At 38.3% G+C, this 16661-nt stretch overlaps 1 protein-coding gene across 2 annotated transcripts in view; it reads right to left on the bottom strand.

The window, feature by feature from the left end:
• SMYD3 (SET and MYND domain containing 3) overlaps window positions 1-16661 on the bottom strand; it is a 332825-nt gene that overhangs the window by 60458 nt on the left and 255706 nt on the right. For both annotated transcript variants that reach the window (XM_070950489.1, XM_070950497.1), the window contains exons 6-8: window positions 14279-14346; window positions 10539-10641; window positions 7631-7741 (exon numbers count right to left, since the gene is read on the bottom strand). In XM_070950489.1, the coding sequence (XP_070806590.1) occupies window positions 7631-7741; window positions 10539-10641; window positions 14279-14346 (282 nt within the window). The remainder of the gene's footprint in view (window positions 1-7630; window positions 7742-10538; window positions 10642-14278; window positions 14347-16661) is intronic.

The following is a 16661-nucleotide window of genomic DNA, read 5'->3' as shown; positions in this document are numbered from 1 at the left end:
CCAGTTCTAGCCTAGGCTAGTTGTGGATCTAGGATGTAGTTTAGTTGTGCCTTCAGCATGAAAAACTGGCTGGATGACTTTGGACCAGTCACTCTCTCTCAGCCCAACTCATTTTCCCATTTTTCTGGGGAAAATAAGAGGTGAAAGGAGTGTGAGATATGTTCACAGTCTTGAATTTTTAATAAAAATAAAGGTAAATAAAGGTGAGGTAAAAACAAAATCTGAAAAATTGTGGACATCTGGACATCCCAGAACAATTCATTGTCCTCATACAAAACCTATACATAGGACTGGAAGTAGTTGTCTGGATAGAATATGGCAAAACAGACTGGCTTCAGATTGGCAAAGGAGAGAGACTGTATACTTGTTCCTAATTTATTCAACCTATATGCTGAATGTATATCAAGTACATTCAACCTATATGCTGAATGTATATCAAGAAAGGGTGGGCTGAAATAAATGGATGGTAGTTTTAAAATTGGAGGAAAAAACAGCAATAACCTGTTTTATGCTGATACCTAAAAATGAAAATGTACTGCAACTTTTATTAATGAAAGTCAAAGAGTATAGTGAAAAAATTGGATTAAGATTAAAAATATATGTCAATACCAAGGTAATGACAGCAGTTATAGTAACCTGACAATGAAAATACTAAAATGTTACTTAGCTTCTGTATTAGGATCAGCAGTAAAGGAATCAGCAGTCAAGAAACATCATAAACCAACACTTGGTATTGGGATAATGAAGGCCTTGGAAAAGATATTTAGATACTGTACTACGATGTTTTTTTGCCTACCATGGTCAGAATCATGCAGGCAATGGTTTTCCCCATAACATTGTATGGAAGCAGCCATTGGATTTTACACAAGCAGGATAAAAAACCTTGATATTTCTGAATTTGGTGTTAGAAAAGACTCCTGTGAATATATAGTCTATAAAACAAAAATAAATCATCAAACAAATCCATGTAGACTTCTCACTCAAGCCAGAAATGGCGAAACTAAAGTTAACAGATTTTTTTTTTACTAAATTATATGAATACTTAGCTCTATTGCAAAGTTGGTAATGCTGAGAAGGGTAGCTGGAAAAAGAAAAAGAGGACCACCTGCAACAAGGAGAATGGACTTGATGGCAGTGATGATGGAAAGAACTCAAGAGTTAGGCTCTATCCATGCTGTTGCCAAGAGTTGACACTGGCTCAATGGCACATAATCAAATAATTATAAATCACTTATTAAGTGCAAGAATGAGTGGAATTGATACTGGGACTGAGTGATGGACAGTACTATTTGGATGTTTACCTTCTAAGATAATTTGAGGAAGTCCACTTCTTCCACTGAGCATTTAAGTAATCACATTCTCTATGTTTTGCAATGTTTTTCTAAAACAGCTTTTCCCAACTTGAAAATGGCATTACTGACATATTGATTACAATTCCTTTCATTGTGGCAACAATTAGAATTGTGCAGTTAAGAATATTTGCAGGAACTCAAACTGAAGATGACTTTTCTTTAACAATAAGGGCTAAAGATTCTGAACAGCAGTGGTTCCTCAATCACACCACTTGTTTTCAATTGCTTAACAAAAAATTGTACCACTGTGCTTTCTCCAATATAATATTTCTAAGAAAGTTGCTCAGGATTGTGTAGTAAAAGTATTTCATCATTATTGCACAAGAACTAGTAATGCACCCAAGTTAATAATTATGGAAATAATTATAAATATGTCTTCAAATATTTTAAACCATACCATTGCAATTTTCTTGAAAAAATGGTCCTAATGAATATATTAAATGCAGGTGTATCATAGTCAGAAAGCAACTATGAAAGGAAATGGTTACAAATTGATTTTTCAACAGCCACAAGTATGAATTCACTCATAAAACTGTACATTACTGAGACTAGTATGTTTAATTCCAGCTTTCCCCAGAGGAGAGGAGGCATCTGGTTGAAAAACAAAAATAAATCTATTTATCATTGTAGAGAAGAGTTCAGGCCTAAGATATTGTATACAGACAAAATAACTGACGGCTTTATGAAATCCATAGTCCATGGAGTACTATTCTGTAGGAAGAAATTGTTTTAAATGTTTTAATGACATTCTGTAGTTGCCCACAGAGGGCATACAACAGGTGAGCACAGGAGACTAAGATATCACCAAAAGAGATAATCAAGGACTATAAAGAGAATTTGTCTGGGGAAAAGAATACGATACAGAATTTCACTAGAAGCTTGGTATTTTGTCAGTATACTTAGGCTGCAGTATCCCGAGTATACAATACATTGTATTTATATTCTAGCTGGTGGGATGTGGGCAACAGTATGTTTCCTTGCAGGATAGTCATGAATCTTAGAAAATATAGAATAGTAAAACTATATTTAAGATAAAATTGGGCTTTGGTTGAACTTTTGGCATATTAACCAAAATATTTTATTGAATAGTGCTAATATTACAGTGTGGAAATGAATAAGACTGGTGACTTCCTTATCTTATATGAAAACTCAGTTGATCAAAGACATAATGTGTACTGGGGTCAATATTCATTTGTTGATGATCAGAATATATGGAAAACTGTGACTTACATGTAAGTGGAATTAATGAATGAAATAAAGAAAAAAAATACCCTGTGAGCTTGTAGAACTGAAATAAAGGGGAAGGATGTAGTAAAGTTGAAAGAAAACAATCTGATTCATTCAATGGAGTTACGCAATACAGGGAAGCGAAGGTATAAGCTTATTTATTTATGCTATTTTTATACTGCACAAAAACTCTGATTCCAGGAAGCATAAATATGAAAGAGCTAATGGTCAGAAAATATGAATTGATATTATCATGGAATGGATTGTGACCTTGGGACACAGGAGGAAGAGCCACACAGTCTAGACCAGCAGTCACCAACTGGTGGTATGTGGACCACTGGTGGTCTGCGAGAACATTTTGGTGGTCTGCAGAAAAATTATTTATATTGCACTAAATCAGGGGTCTTCAAACTACAGCCCCTGGGACAGATATGTACAATGAATGTTTGTGTTGCTGCAGAGAGTCTCCCCCTTCAGGGTCTTTTTGTGTAGATCGGAGGGAGACAGAAATTCCGACTTGGGGTCTGCTTCGGCCTCCTGGTGCAAGGCTTTGGGCAAAGGCTGGAAGGAAGCACCACTGGTGGCAAAGAACCGGAGGGCCTTTTTCCAATGGGACTGCATCATGGCCTGAAACTGGCTGACCATCTCAGCCCGCTGAGCCCCCAGGCACTGGCACCTGGCCTTGTACTCCTGTAGGTCTTCCCTCTGCTTGGAAAGTCTATGCTCGTAGTCCTCAGTGAGGTGCTTCTGCTGAGCCTCCTTCTCAGCCAGATCCAATTTGAACTGAGCCAGCTGTTTTGCCAACTCTTTCTCATGGTGGCTGCTTAGCTCCAACAACTGCTTCCTGTAGGGGGCCTAAGGAGCCCAGGTGGGGAGGCGAGGAGTGGCTGAGAGGGGAGGGGTGAGTACAGGCTGGCAAGGCGCCCCTCGACATGAGTGACATTGAGTTGGCCACGCCCACCCAGTCACATGACCACCTACCCACGCCCACCCAACCAGTCATTAGGCAGATCATACTAATGGTCCACAGGATTAAAAATTATGAATTTAGTGGTCCCTGAGGTCCGAAAGGTTGGGGAACCTTGGTCTAGACAACTATTATGCAAAATATATTTCAGTCCACAGAAGAAAAAGGAGTATGGGATGCATCTCAGAAGGGATCCTCCCCTAATTTTCTAGAAAATAAAAGTAAGAGAGGGGAGTGATGCTTTCAGACTTGCAGGTTTCTGTTATTGTAACTTTACAATAAAGATAGTTTAGTACTCTTGGTTTGTACCTCTTTTTTTGACTAACCTCCATGTTCAGAAGGGCTGAACTTCTGTATCAGGGGTCTCAAATTCAATTTCATTGAGGGCTGCATCAGGGTTGTGTTTGACCTTGGGGATGTGGGTGGTGGCGGCCAGGGTGGGCTTGGCCAGCTCAACGTCACTTGTGTCAGGGGCACCTGTGGTGGCCCAAGTGGGGCTGGGAAATCCTGCTGCAGCCCTCTGCCAGCAAAAATGGAGCTCAGGAGGCCACATGCGGCTCTCCCAGGCTCTGTTTTTGGCTGCGATGGCCTCCTCCAGCCTCTGCCAGCGAAAACAGAGCCTGGGAGGGTCCTTTGCTGTTTCCAGGGCGGCCCCGTTGGCCAGATCTAAGCACCCAGTGGGCCGGATCTGGACTTCAGGCCTTGAGTTTGACACCCCTGTTCTATACTGTTCTGGGCATATATGAAAAAAGGACTCAGTTAGATGATGATAGTTGCATATTATATTCCAATGATTAATGTCAATGAAATAACCAGGGATGAGTTTTGGAAGAAAAAGTAAAATATTCTGAATAAATATAATCCAAAGGAAAAAAATCTATGGTTAGCAAATAATTCAACATTACAAGACTATTGAGATAAGAAAAGAATAAATGGATGATTAATGAATGTGGACAGAATACAATGCGAATGACCAATAGAAAAATATGTAAAACTTATTTTATCACAGAGAGAAAAAGGATTAAATCTCAAAATAAAAGTGACAGAAGAAAAATGAGTAGAAATCTAACACTAAGAAAGTTGTGTTAGATTGAGTTAATGAGATTCCCCAAAAGAGAGAATTTTGAACAAAAGGAACTGCATGAAACAGTATATGGACAAATGAAAGCAAGGACTGCAAAAATAATGAGGTCTTATGAATGGTATTTCCTTTCCTTTCCCTTTCTTTTGTTTGCAACTTTTTATTCGTTCTATGAACTTTGTTTAATGTTGCTTACTCTAAAGCATAAGAGGTATATATGTATATATATTAAGTTGATTCGCAGTGCAGATTACAGAAATACTTTCAGGCAACTGAATAAAGGAGATATGTAACTACTAAAGAAAAGTAGGTATTAGTTGAGGTTAAACTTGTCTAAGTTCTGAACAACAATGGCACTGAACCTATGCTCCTTAATAATTGGTAAAGCAGTATTACTAAAGTTTTATTAAAGTTTGCAAAACATCTTGCAGTTGTACTAGATTCAGGATAGTTTATCTCTAGATAAGTTTAATTTTTCTTTGTAGACAGAGAAGATACACATTGAGAAGTGAGTCTGGAAGATAAATTAGAAGACTGTTTACTTTTCATTAAATGAAAATGTACCTTGTGTTAATAAATGTAATGTGAGTAACTTCAGGGAATGGCTTTTCAACTTTCTTTATCTGATCAAGTGGGGATTAAAAAATAAGGATCCCTAAAATTCAACAACACAATCACTAACAGAATTAAAATTTTCTTCCAAATTAGCCCTTAGCCTTGGGCTAAAATCTACCGTCTATGTGCACCATGTCTCAGAATAGTCTTTGTTCAATATTAGGCACAATTTGCAGTGCTTCCCTCCAAAATGGGTCCAGAAATTATGGGAATTCAGATGATAATTTTTATAAGTTAAGGAAGGAAAAACATAACAGGTGCACATGGCTCTTGGACGGGTAACAATCTGGGGCATTTGCCTGGAAGCAACCATGATGATAATTAAAAAACAGTTTAAAAATGCATAAGATATTCTTGGCAGTTCCTCATCTGAAGAAGAGCAAGAGATGAAGGAAGTCCATAAAACCTTGTTAGAATCACAACTTTCAGGTAGAGAAGAGTCTAGGCCAAGAAACATTACAGACAATGCAATAGGAATCTCCTATTCTTTGTCATTTTCTTAACACAAAAAGACACATGAAACTGAAGGATATGAATAAAAGTTTGAGGATGCCATAAACAAAGACTTAGTAGGATTAGGGACTATGCCACAACATTATAAATTTTTCAAGCGCTGGAAATAAAAACCTCCTTTATTAAATTGGGCAGTATAAACCCTACTGTGAATTTTCATACCTTGTAAAATTCTCATCAGAATTTTCTGGCTTGGTCTTTCAGATCATTGAGTATTAGTTTCTGTAATATTTTACTCTGAAGATCAGACATGATTGCTTTCCTGGCTTTTGACCAATTGCTTTTGTCTTGGACAGACTACTGATTATTAGTTTGGAGATAGAAACAGGAGACGCAATGTGTCAAAAGTGGGAGATTTGTTCACGGAGCAGAACTAATAACAGAGAAAATGCAGTACTCTGTGAATATTACCCAGTCAGTGGTAATGTACTTCATGCATCTTTTTAAAATGCATTTGCATATGTCAAAAATACTACACCATACTTTTTAAATATTGACTTTTTCCATTTTGATTTAATATGACTACAGGATTATTGTATAACTACAAACATCTTCAAACAACTGAGAAATAATTCAAGGATTTCAATCAGAATGGAGCTAAAAGGGACCTTGGAGATCACTAGTCCAACCCCTTGCTCAAGCAGGAGACCCTACTATTTCAGACAAGTGAGTGTCCAGTCCCTTCTTAAAAATCTCCAGTGATGAAGCACCTACAACTTCTGACGGCAAGCTGTTCCACTGGTTAATTGTCCTCACTGTTAGGAAGTTTCTCCTTAGTTCCAGGTTGCTTCTCTCCTTGATTAATTTCCATCCATTGTTTCATTTAAAGATAAATATGCACACAGTTTTTTTCGACTCATGATTTCATTTCTTTTTCTCAAGTAAAAGGAAGGATTCAATGTATTGATGTCATCATCATCATCATCATCATCATCATCATCAAAACTATCTTAACTGTGGCTGTTTCACGAGATTATACTCAAACTCTCTCAACATGTCAAATAGACAAGAAGTTTAACAATTTCAAACGACGACAATAGAAAAAAATGTAAACAACAATGGGATCAACATGCAGATATAAAACAAAAATATTAATCAAATCGTTAATTCTTGAATAAAATTGTACAAATTAACTCACTTAAGCCAATTTGATTAAAGCCTCACAGAATGACTGATGAGACAGTATACAATGGAATATTCATAAATAGCATTTTAAAAAGGCACGAGTGGCTATTGGAAGGAGAAAGACTATACATCCAAGCAAATACAAAAATGCTTTATAGCATTTTATAACATATAAATGCTTATATATTAAGAGCTGCGGTGGCACAGTGGTTATAATGCAGTACTACAGGCTACTTCTGCTGATCACCAGCTGTCAGCAGTTTGGCAGATCAAATCCCACTAGGCTCAAGGTTGATTCAACCTTCCATCCTTCCGAGGTCGATAAAACAAGGACCCAGATTGTTGGGGGCAATATGCTGACTCTGTAAACTGCTGAGAGAGGGCTGTCAAGTACTGTGAAGCGGTATATAAGTCTAAGTGCTATTGCTATTGCTATAGATTATGTAGCACTTCTAGATTCTGTGTTTTTATGAATAAGCAAGTTGGGTTAAGAAAAATATATAACTGTTTGCTCTTACAAACTCTTTAAAAAGATGGGAAGAAAGGATAGGAATAAAGAACTCTGGTTCCAAAATATAATAAAATTCCAGGACACCTAAGAAAAAGTGATGAAATAAAAGAATTCCTAGAGCATGCTTTAAAAAATTCTCATTATTTTGTTCCTTTTATTGTTTGTTTCAAGCTATCTCTACTCTTAGGACAAGTATTGACCCATATTACCTGGTCAAAAGACAAATTTAGCTGACTCACCTTGCTTTGTGTGGAGCACATGACGCAATCACATTCAAAACAATACTGACGCTTCAGATTCTGCTGACGTTCCGGAGTGGGCATTACAGTTTCAGTATAACTGATGGTGAGCTGCATGTGACAAAGACCAGAAAGACATATTTTGACAAAGAATGCATGTTAAACTTATGCAGTCATTGGAATAGCAACAACAAAATCACCCCCCCCCCCAGGTTAAAATTCTGGGTAATCATCTAAGAAGGACAGCAGAACATTTTTTCAACATTAGATTAGAAAATAGGTAATCATTTTAAACCGTAAACAATTTATATGGACATAATTAATAATTCTATATTGAAGCAAATTTCCAGTGAAGACTATAGAGTCAGGGAGAATTACTGTACTTCAACTCAGAGACTGAGAGATGACCTCTGGAACATATATATGTAATACAAAGAAAAATCAAGCATGTTCAATGGGGCAAGTGTCTAATTAGAACCAGAAAGATAAAGGATGGCTCAAATATCTTTTCACCTATATAGAACTATGTCCATTGCTGACTGTCAAACTAAACTAACTCATAATGAACTGTAAACACAAAATGAGTTGCAAAGTCCATGCTTATCTTTAGTTTATACTTGGTCCATTATTATAGTAGATAATGCATCTTGAGTCTTACACTTATTTCACTTTTCCTCTTCTGGTGCATCTGTAAGGACATTGGAAACTTTTACTTCCTTTCTACTAACCTTCATGTTTAACCTCAAACTGTGATAAAGGTTAACAAAAAGTTGTGCACAATTAGTTGTGAATAACATTGTAGAATTCTGAAAAATTCAAAATTTAGAGTGTTTGTAAGTATGTATGCATTCCGATTATTCTATATATTTGGTAGGTGCCAATGCAAAATGAATATATTCTCCATCTTTCCCAAATGACAATTAAACACAGATTCCTGAGATTTGGACACAACACTAAACTATGGGTGGGTAAAAATGCTTTTAGTCACCATTGTTATACTGTAGGAGAATACCTAAGTCTTATTCACCTAATGATAACCTACAGGTTAGTTTTATATTCAAATGAACTCAGAGATGAAGAAATACATTTTATGTTAATGATATCTCATTGCATTCATGTGTTCTATTTTTTTTAATGATTTATTTATTGGTTTAAATTATTTACAGTGCTGCCCATCTCATAACAGGATGGTGCAAGGTTTAAATAAGTACAACATTTGAATAAAACTTTACCTAACACTAGTGATTTGTGACTACCCATCATAACACTCTAGATCAGAATGGGCTGTCAACAATCCCTGAAGCATGAACTATTGGGGCCATATTTTGGGCATGGAATAGCTACTACTGAGTAGAGCCAGAGGTAACTCTTTATTCAGTTAGTTGCTGATGGCAAAACAGATTACTTTGAGCATGGAGGTTCGTACTCCAAGATTGTGGACTGGCTTCCAAACGTTTCATTACCAGGCTAGGTAACATCTTCAGTTGAGTTTAGGGGATTACTAAATCCCCTACTTTTGCCAGAGGACTGAATATATTATGAGAAAAATCTTCTCTAATTAGGCTGAAGACCAAATGCTTCTGAGGTCACAGCTTGCCCACTCTGTTATAGGTGAATAAATCCTGATTAAAGTTCTTGATTGTGTGCTTACAATTTAGGAAACCAACTTCTGTCATCCTTCATAAATATTTCTATTGTGAGGTCCATTTCTTGAGAAGACCAGGAATTTGAAAGTTTATTTGCAGTGCTAATAAGATTCAATTTCATAAAATATAAGGCTCCCGGTTTTTTTTTTTAATTATGGCACTTGCTAGAAAAGGGTTAATCATAAGTGGTTTGGTGGTAAACTTCTTGTTTGAGGCGATCAACTCTGATGATTCAAAGGGACTATTAATTTAAAGGTATGAAATGTGACAAGATTTATTTAATAGGTTTTAATTCTATGCTGTTAGCTTTGAAATTCTCAAGCATTACAGTATAATCTAATTATTTATACATACATACATACATACATACATACATACATACATACATACATATATATATATATGAACACTATAAGCTAAAAATGCCGATATACCAGTCTTCTACCTGCTACAGGAACTGTAATCCAGCACATCAAGAGATTCCGATAAGCTGCTTTCTAAAATGAACAGAACTGCAGAACTATAAAATCAGCAAAATTACCTGTAAATTTAATCCTATCTCCCAGTAACCAATGTTTTCTGTCCCTACATTACATTCTTTGCCTCTTTTCCCTCTTGCCAAAGCTAACACTGGAGAGGAATATAGAAAAAAAGCCAGGGGGAAAAAAATGAAGTTTTATGCTGCTGCTGCTGGACTGAAGTGGTATAATTGTTTCGGTATAATTTGGATTAGATTTGAAACTCAAGGAGCCTCTTAATTAGAAACAGGCTGTCAGATAACACACACACACACATACACACACAGAGGGAGAGAAACAGACACCATATTCTATTTTGTTCATAAATTCAGATCATTCGATATGGCCATCTTAAAAAAAGGAAAAGAAAATGGTATGAAGAATTCTCTGACAAAAACACAAATCGTTTAGAAGGGTAATTCTTTTTAAATAAAACATACGAGAAAACAACTTTTGCCTCATACGTTCCTTGCAGGAAAGGTTTACTGCTTCAGCATGGCTTTAGTCTGACAAATGCTTACAGTTGCAGTGATTTACTGCATGTTGAATTCCACCCACATGTAGTTTTTCTTTGGTTTTGTTTATAAGCAGCACTGCAATGATGAGGGGACCATACTATTTGAAGAAAAGATTTATTTTGTTATGTTTTTCCTGAAAGCTATGAAACAGAAATAACATCAAGATATATTATCAAGATATTCAATCTGCAGATTTCTGGTATGGAAGAAACAACAAATTAATTACCTCTTCTCCCAATTGCATTTCCCGAATGGACCGAAGGTGGAGTTGGGGACCCTCAAAGATGACCACACAATTAGGATCACAACTGTTGTTCAACAAGGACATGCTAATGAAGAAAAAAAAATCCAGGTAAGAAATAGATATACAGGAAAGTATTTATTCTACAAATCTATCTAGCTTAGTATCTCTCAGGTTGATACTAGAAATTGAATAGGGAGGGACTCAAAGATTGATTGGTTTATGAGGTTGCCCACCTTAAATTAGTGATTCTGAGTGGATAACAATAAAGAAAAGCATAAAAGAAGCACAATAAAATTATCACAACACAATGCAGAGAGTTCTCTACATGCAGGTCTCTACTAAATAAAATTTAAATTTCGATAAATTTAATTACATTTTAAATATATATAAACTATAGAAGTTGTTAAGAAAGAATTACAATTATCTCCATCATAAAATATAAGCCACAAATCATTGTAGGTGTTTTGTTCATTCTCTATGGGTTAGAATGGGCTTGATGCCTTTTGTTTATAGATGAAAACTCCTTAATTTCATAACACATGGGTAGACCTCTACAACAAAGAGTGTAAGGCAGGGCTGTCAAACTCCTGGCCCTTGGGCTGGATGCGTCACGTGCTGGCCACACCCACGCCTGGTTTAGCAAAGGGGAAAAAGTCCCGATACGTCACGTGACGCCATTGCGATGACGTGAGTTTGACACCCCTGGTGTAAGGACTGCAAAACTATGTAGGACAAACAGATGGAAGATTAGCAGCACATCCGTGAACATCAACTAGCTGTCAGAAGACATGATGGAAACTTCTTAATTTCACAACACATGGACAGGCTGAACTGTGGTTTCAACTGGGAAACTGTGACTATCCTAGATCAAGCCAAGTTCAAAAATGCAAGATCCTGGCACTCTGACAAACTGGCTAACAGGCACATAGACATAAATAACTTCTATACACCATTAAAAAAAAAACAATCAACAAACCAAAAGTACCAGAACCCCTTGCCATCAATCAATACCCAGATAAGCAGGGATTAACACCAACATTAACATTAGACCAACAATTAAGAAACAAACAACATCCCAATCAAGGACCTGCCAAAGCTAACAATAAACAGCCGAACCAAAGAATCAACAAGACCACTCCCAGTTACAATGACAGGGCAGAGCACTAGAATATAACATGTCAGCAAAACCCCACTCCTGACTAGTACGGATGATGTTACCTAGCTTGCCTAATGAAACAGCTGCAAGAAAACAACCAAACTCAAGAGAGCATCAAGGACACCTCATTTTTTTATTTTTACAAATGAAAGTTGCCCACGGTCATTGACTGAGATGAGCAGCTACAGAAATTAGATATATAAAAAAATAAAAACAATCAACACAAGAATAGTAAAACTAGCTGTTTGATAATGGATATTGAAATTATCTTTAAAATCTGGATCTGAATTCTAAAATGCCTGAGGGGAAAAACGTGAATAACGGAATAGTTTTTTTCCTCCTTTCTTTCTCTGAGTGCAATTCAAAAATTTAATTTTTCCCATTGTCCTGATATCCTCATAAGACTATCAGGGTTTTACTGCCTCCACTCAAAGCCAAAAATAAGATTTCTTAGTTGTCCCATTCATTTTCAACTGTCGGCAGTGATTTTGGGGAAATCCAGAAAAAGGTCGATCAGCAGCATAATAAATCCTAAGGGATTCTGGGAAAATGCATTCCAAGACATGTAATATTTCTTAGAAGAACTCAGGCATCCTGGAAAATTACAATTTCTAGGATCTCACAGGCCAGAATATTGCTGTTGCAGAATACAAGGTAGAAGGGAGGTGTTCAATTTTTATTCATCAGAGTGATTCCCCCAGATAATCTCTTTTATTTGCCAGGTGCTTCATTTTGAGCTCTCTTTCTTTCTTCACATGTGTGGATCCTTCTTTACATTGCTGCTGCTCTCATTCCTAGTTTCAGCCGATAGGCTCCTATCTGCAGCTCTTTCTGGTTCAGGCTATCCTGAAGTCTTTCCAAAAAGCAGAGAAAACTGTTGCTGCCTCCCATTACTACAGGAGCATGAGAAAAAGAAACAGCTATTGGACTTTTCTTGTTATCTATGAGCAGAAGCTCAACAGAGCATGAGTAGACAGTCTGGCTTCTTCATCCAGAACTCTTTATAACTGCTAAACAGTTATAAAGCTCTGCTGAACGAGCTGTAGTCATGCTCCCTGGAAATTTGTAAATTCCTGGAATAGAATACAGCTAAACATAGGGGAAAATATGCTTTTTAATACTGCAAAGAGAGCCAGTTTGGTTTAGGGATTAAGACAACAGGTTAGAAACCAAAAGACCATGAGTTCTAGTCCGGCCTTGGATACAAAGCCAGGTGAGTGACTTGGGCCAGTTACTTTCTTTCAGCCTTAGGAAGGAGACAATGGAAAATCACTTCTAAAAAATCTTGCCAAGAAAACTCCATGGACTTGTCCAAGTAGTCGCCAAGAATTGGGCAGAAAGGGAAGGTGGGAAGGAGAGAATGTATGTCTGTGTGTGTTAGAGAGAGAGAGAGAGAGAGAATGTGTGTGTGTGAGAGATAGGGAGGGGGGAGGGAGAGAGAATGTATGTCTGTGTGTGTGTGTGTTAGAGAGAGAGAGAATGTGTGTGTGTATGAGAGAGAGAGAGAGGGAGGGAGGGAGAGAGAGAGAATGTATGTCTGTGTTTGAGAGAGAGAGAGAATGTGTGTGTGAGAGAGAGAGGGAGGGAGGGAGAGAGAGAGAATGTATGTCCGTGTGTGAGAGAGAGAGAGGGGGGAGGGAGGAAGAAAGAATGTGTGTGTGTGTGTGTGTGTGTGAGAGAGAGAGAGAGAGAGAGAGAGAGGGAAGGAGGGAGGGAGGGAGGGAGAGACAGAGAGAATGCATGCGTGTGTGAGAGAGGGAGGGAGGGAGAGAGAATGTATGTCTGTGTGTGTTTGAGAGAGAGAGAGAGAGAGAGAGAGAGAGAGAGAATGTGTGTGTGAGAGAGAGAGGGAGGGAGGGAGGAAGAAAGAATGTGTGTGTGTGAGAGAGAGAGAGAGAGAGAGAGAGAGGGAAGGAGGGAGGGAGGGAGAGGGAGAAACAGAGAGAATGCGTGCGTGTGTGAGAGAGGGAGGGAGGGAGAGAGAATGTATGTCTGTGTGTGTTTGAGAGAGAGAGAGAGAGAGAGAATGTGTGTGTGAGAGAGAGGGGGGGAGGGAGGAAGAAAGAATGTGTGTGTGTGTGAGAGAGAGAGAGAGAGAGAGGGAAGGAGGGAGGGAGGGAGAGGGAGAGACAGAGAATGCGTGCGTGTGTGAGAGAGGGAGGGAGGGAGAGAGAATGTATGTCTGTGTGTGTTTGAGAGAGAGAGAGAAAGAGAGAGAGAGAGAGAGAGAGAATGTGTGTGTGAGAGAGGGAGGGAGGGAGGGAGAGAGAGAGAATGTATGTCCGTGTGTGTGAGAGAGAGAGGGGGAGGGAGGAAGAAAGAATGTGTGTGTGTGTGTGTGTGAGAGAGAGAGAGAGAGAGAGAGGGAGGGAGGGAGGGAGGGAGGGAGAGGGAGAGGGAGAGACAGAGAGAATGCGTGCGTGTGTGAGAGAGGGAGGGAGAGAGAGAGAATGTATGTCTGTGTGTGTTTGAGAGAGAGAGAATGTGTGTGTGAGAGAGGGGGGAGGGAGGGAGGGGGGGAGAGAGATACCACTAGAACCACAAAAGTAATGCTTGTCCACTGTACCTGGGATAAAGTCCAACACCAACATCTTGCAGTTCTCCATTGCTTATGCTGAAACAGTTACTGGTCACCTGTAAAAACCAGTAAGGTTAAAATCTATTATTAGGATTATTAGAATAATTTAAAAATGTCTTCACCTAATGAAAGCATTGTTGTAAGAGAAGGCAGCTAAAACAAAAGCCAAATAACCAGAATATTTATCTCCAACATAAATAACACCCTTTCATATTACAATATATAAAGCAGAGACACGACTTTTATAATAAACCAGTTAGAAACAGAAATGCTAGTGTCTTCAATGACATGCTGAAAATTAATTTATTTTTAATGTAAAAAGTACACAAATACTTTCAGTCTATGGATGCTTGCAAAATTAAATTAATCATAAATTAAAATAAAATCTGCCCTCAATGTAATTGCAAATGCTTTGGCAGCGGAGTTAATTTAAATGGATATGTGTATATATATACACACACACATATATATATATACATATACACAAACACACTCTGTTTTCTTCTTAAATTACATTAATTAGTATGTCACTAGTTTAACCCATTCAGACAATCCCTATCATTTAGAAAAGCTATACATCTTAATTATGTTTCTCCTACTGCTATTGGAAACATAATTCCAGACAAGACTTGTGAGCTCTGATTTTTTCATTTTAAGCAGCAAAAATATTGGCTACAAAAATATTGACTTTGCTGTTCAGAACACAGGTGAGCAGCTCTTTGCAGATGGGAGAAAAGTTTTCATTTTTTCTGAAATTCCAAAGAAACCCAGAAGGAGATATGAAAAAAATATACCTTCATTTCCTTAAAATCATTATTATACATAAGCAGATAAAATGCTGCAGGCTAGCACAGAGTGATTGACAGAAGCAGGATATTCCAGGGAGCCTTGAGGGGAGTACTGTAGTAGTTGTTTGAATGCTGTTGGTGGCCTATTCACCCTTTAAACTAGCCTGCTACACATCAATACACCCAATGATACTCTCAACAGAGTTGAGTAGGGTTGAACCAGCACACAGTGGCATGATAGGAATCCAAAGCTTGTCCCTTATCTTGGGCAAAAAGCACATTGTGTTGATGCTAGTCTGGCAGAAGGAGAAGGCAAGTGTGCATTTGGAAATATTGTAACCATCATGTGCTTAGTCCTTATGGTAGAAGGCGAGACTGACCACATAGAGGAAGATTGTTCTTTGTGGGTTTCCTGTGCTCACTCAGAATGGCACACTATGGTAGATTCGATACACTGAGGTGAATCCCTACATGCTGTTGCCCAGAAGGAAATGGGAGAATAAAATGTCAGTTCGTGCTATGACCAATCCTTTACACAGAAAAACATGGAGAAGCAGAGGTGGCGGTGACTAGTCATTGAGCAAAGGGTGCTATTTGCATTCTCTTTTTCTACCGCCTAGTTTCTTTTTTAACAGTAAGAGAAATGAAAAGAGGATGATTGTCTCCTGTGTGCATGCCTCTTTGCTTGTCTGAAAGGAGGTCACTTGCAGAGAGAAAAATAAAACTCAAGGAAGCATAGCAATGCTGGAAAGCTCCACTCTGTCTGCATCTAATTTCTCTAGAGGATGTAATGGGAAGAATTGTGCTTGGCCAACTAAGAAGCAACTTTGTCAATGGGAAGCCTTATCCTCTGTTTACTGGGAGATACAGAGAATAACATAGAATAACAGGCTTGGAAGGGACCTTGGAGGTTTTCTAGTCCAACCCCCTGCTCAAGCAGGAGACCCCATACCAGTGATGGTGAACCTTTTCGGAACTGAGTGCCCAAACTGGAATGCATGCACACAGAGTACTGGAAACCCAAAGACCAGCTGGCCGGTGCACATATGAATAGTCTAGGCCTGCATAAGCGCATGCGCAAAGGCCAGCTGATCTTTGGGTTTCTGGTGCGCCAGCATGTGCAAAGACCAAACCAAAAGAACAGCTGGTGATGGGGCACGTGCCCACAGAGAGGGCTTTGCGTGCCACCTCTGGCACGCATGCCATAGGTTCGCCATCACGGCCCTATACCATTCCAAACAAATGGCTGTCCAATCTGTTGTTGAAAACCTCCAGTGATGGAGCATCCACAACTTCTGGAGACTAGTTGTTCCATTAATCAATTGTTTTTAGCGTCAGGAAATCTCTCCTTAGTTCTAGGTGGTAGCTCTCTTTGATGATCTTCTACTTCTTAGACTCAGATTTAGAATAACTTTATTGTCACTTTGAGTGTACACTAATCGGCATAAAATGAAATTTTGTTGCATACAGCTCTCAAAGGGTTACTACTATGCACTACATAAACATGGCCAAATAAATAAATACATACAAAATTATGCATATGCCGACATATATTACATGACACAGAGAAACAACACAGTCTA

This window comes from Pituophis catenifer, unplaced genomic scaffold (assembly GCF_029215685.1).
Source record: "Pituophis catenifer annectens isolate HBS135680 unplaced genomic scaffold, rPitCat1.0.hap2 SCAF_1, whole genome shotgun sequence".
NCBI lineage: Eukaryota > Metazoa > Chordata > Lepidosauria > Squamata > Colubridae > Pituophis > Pituophis catenifer.
This window is presented reverse-complemented; position numbering and strand designations above follow the sequence as displayed.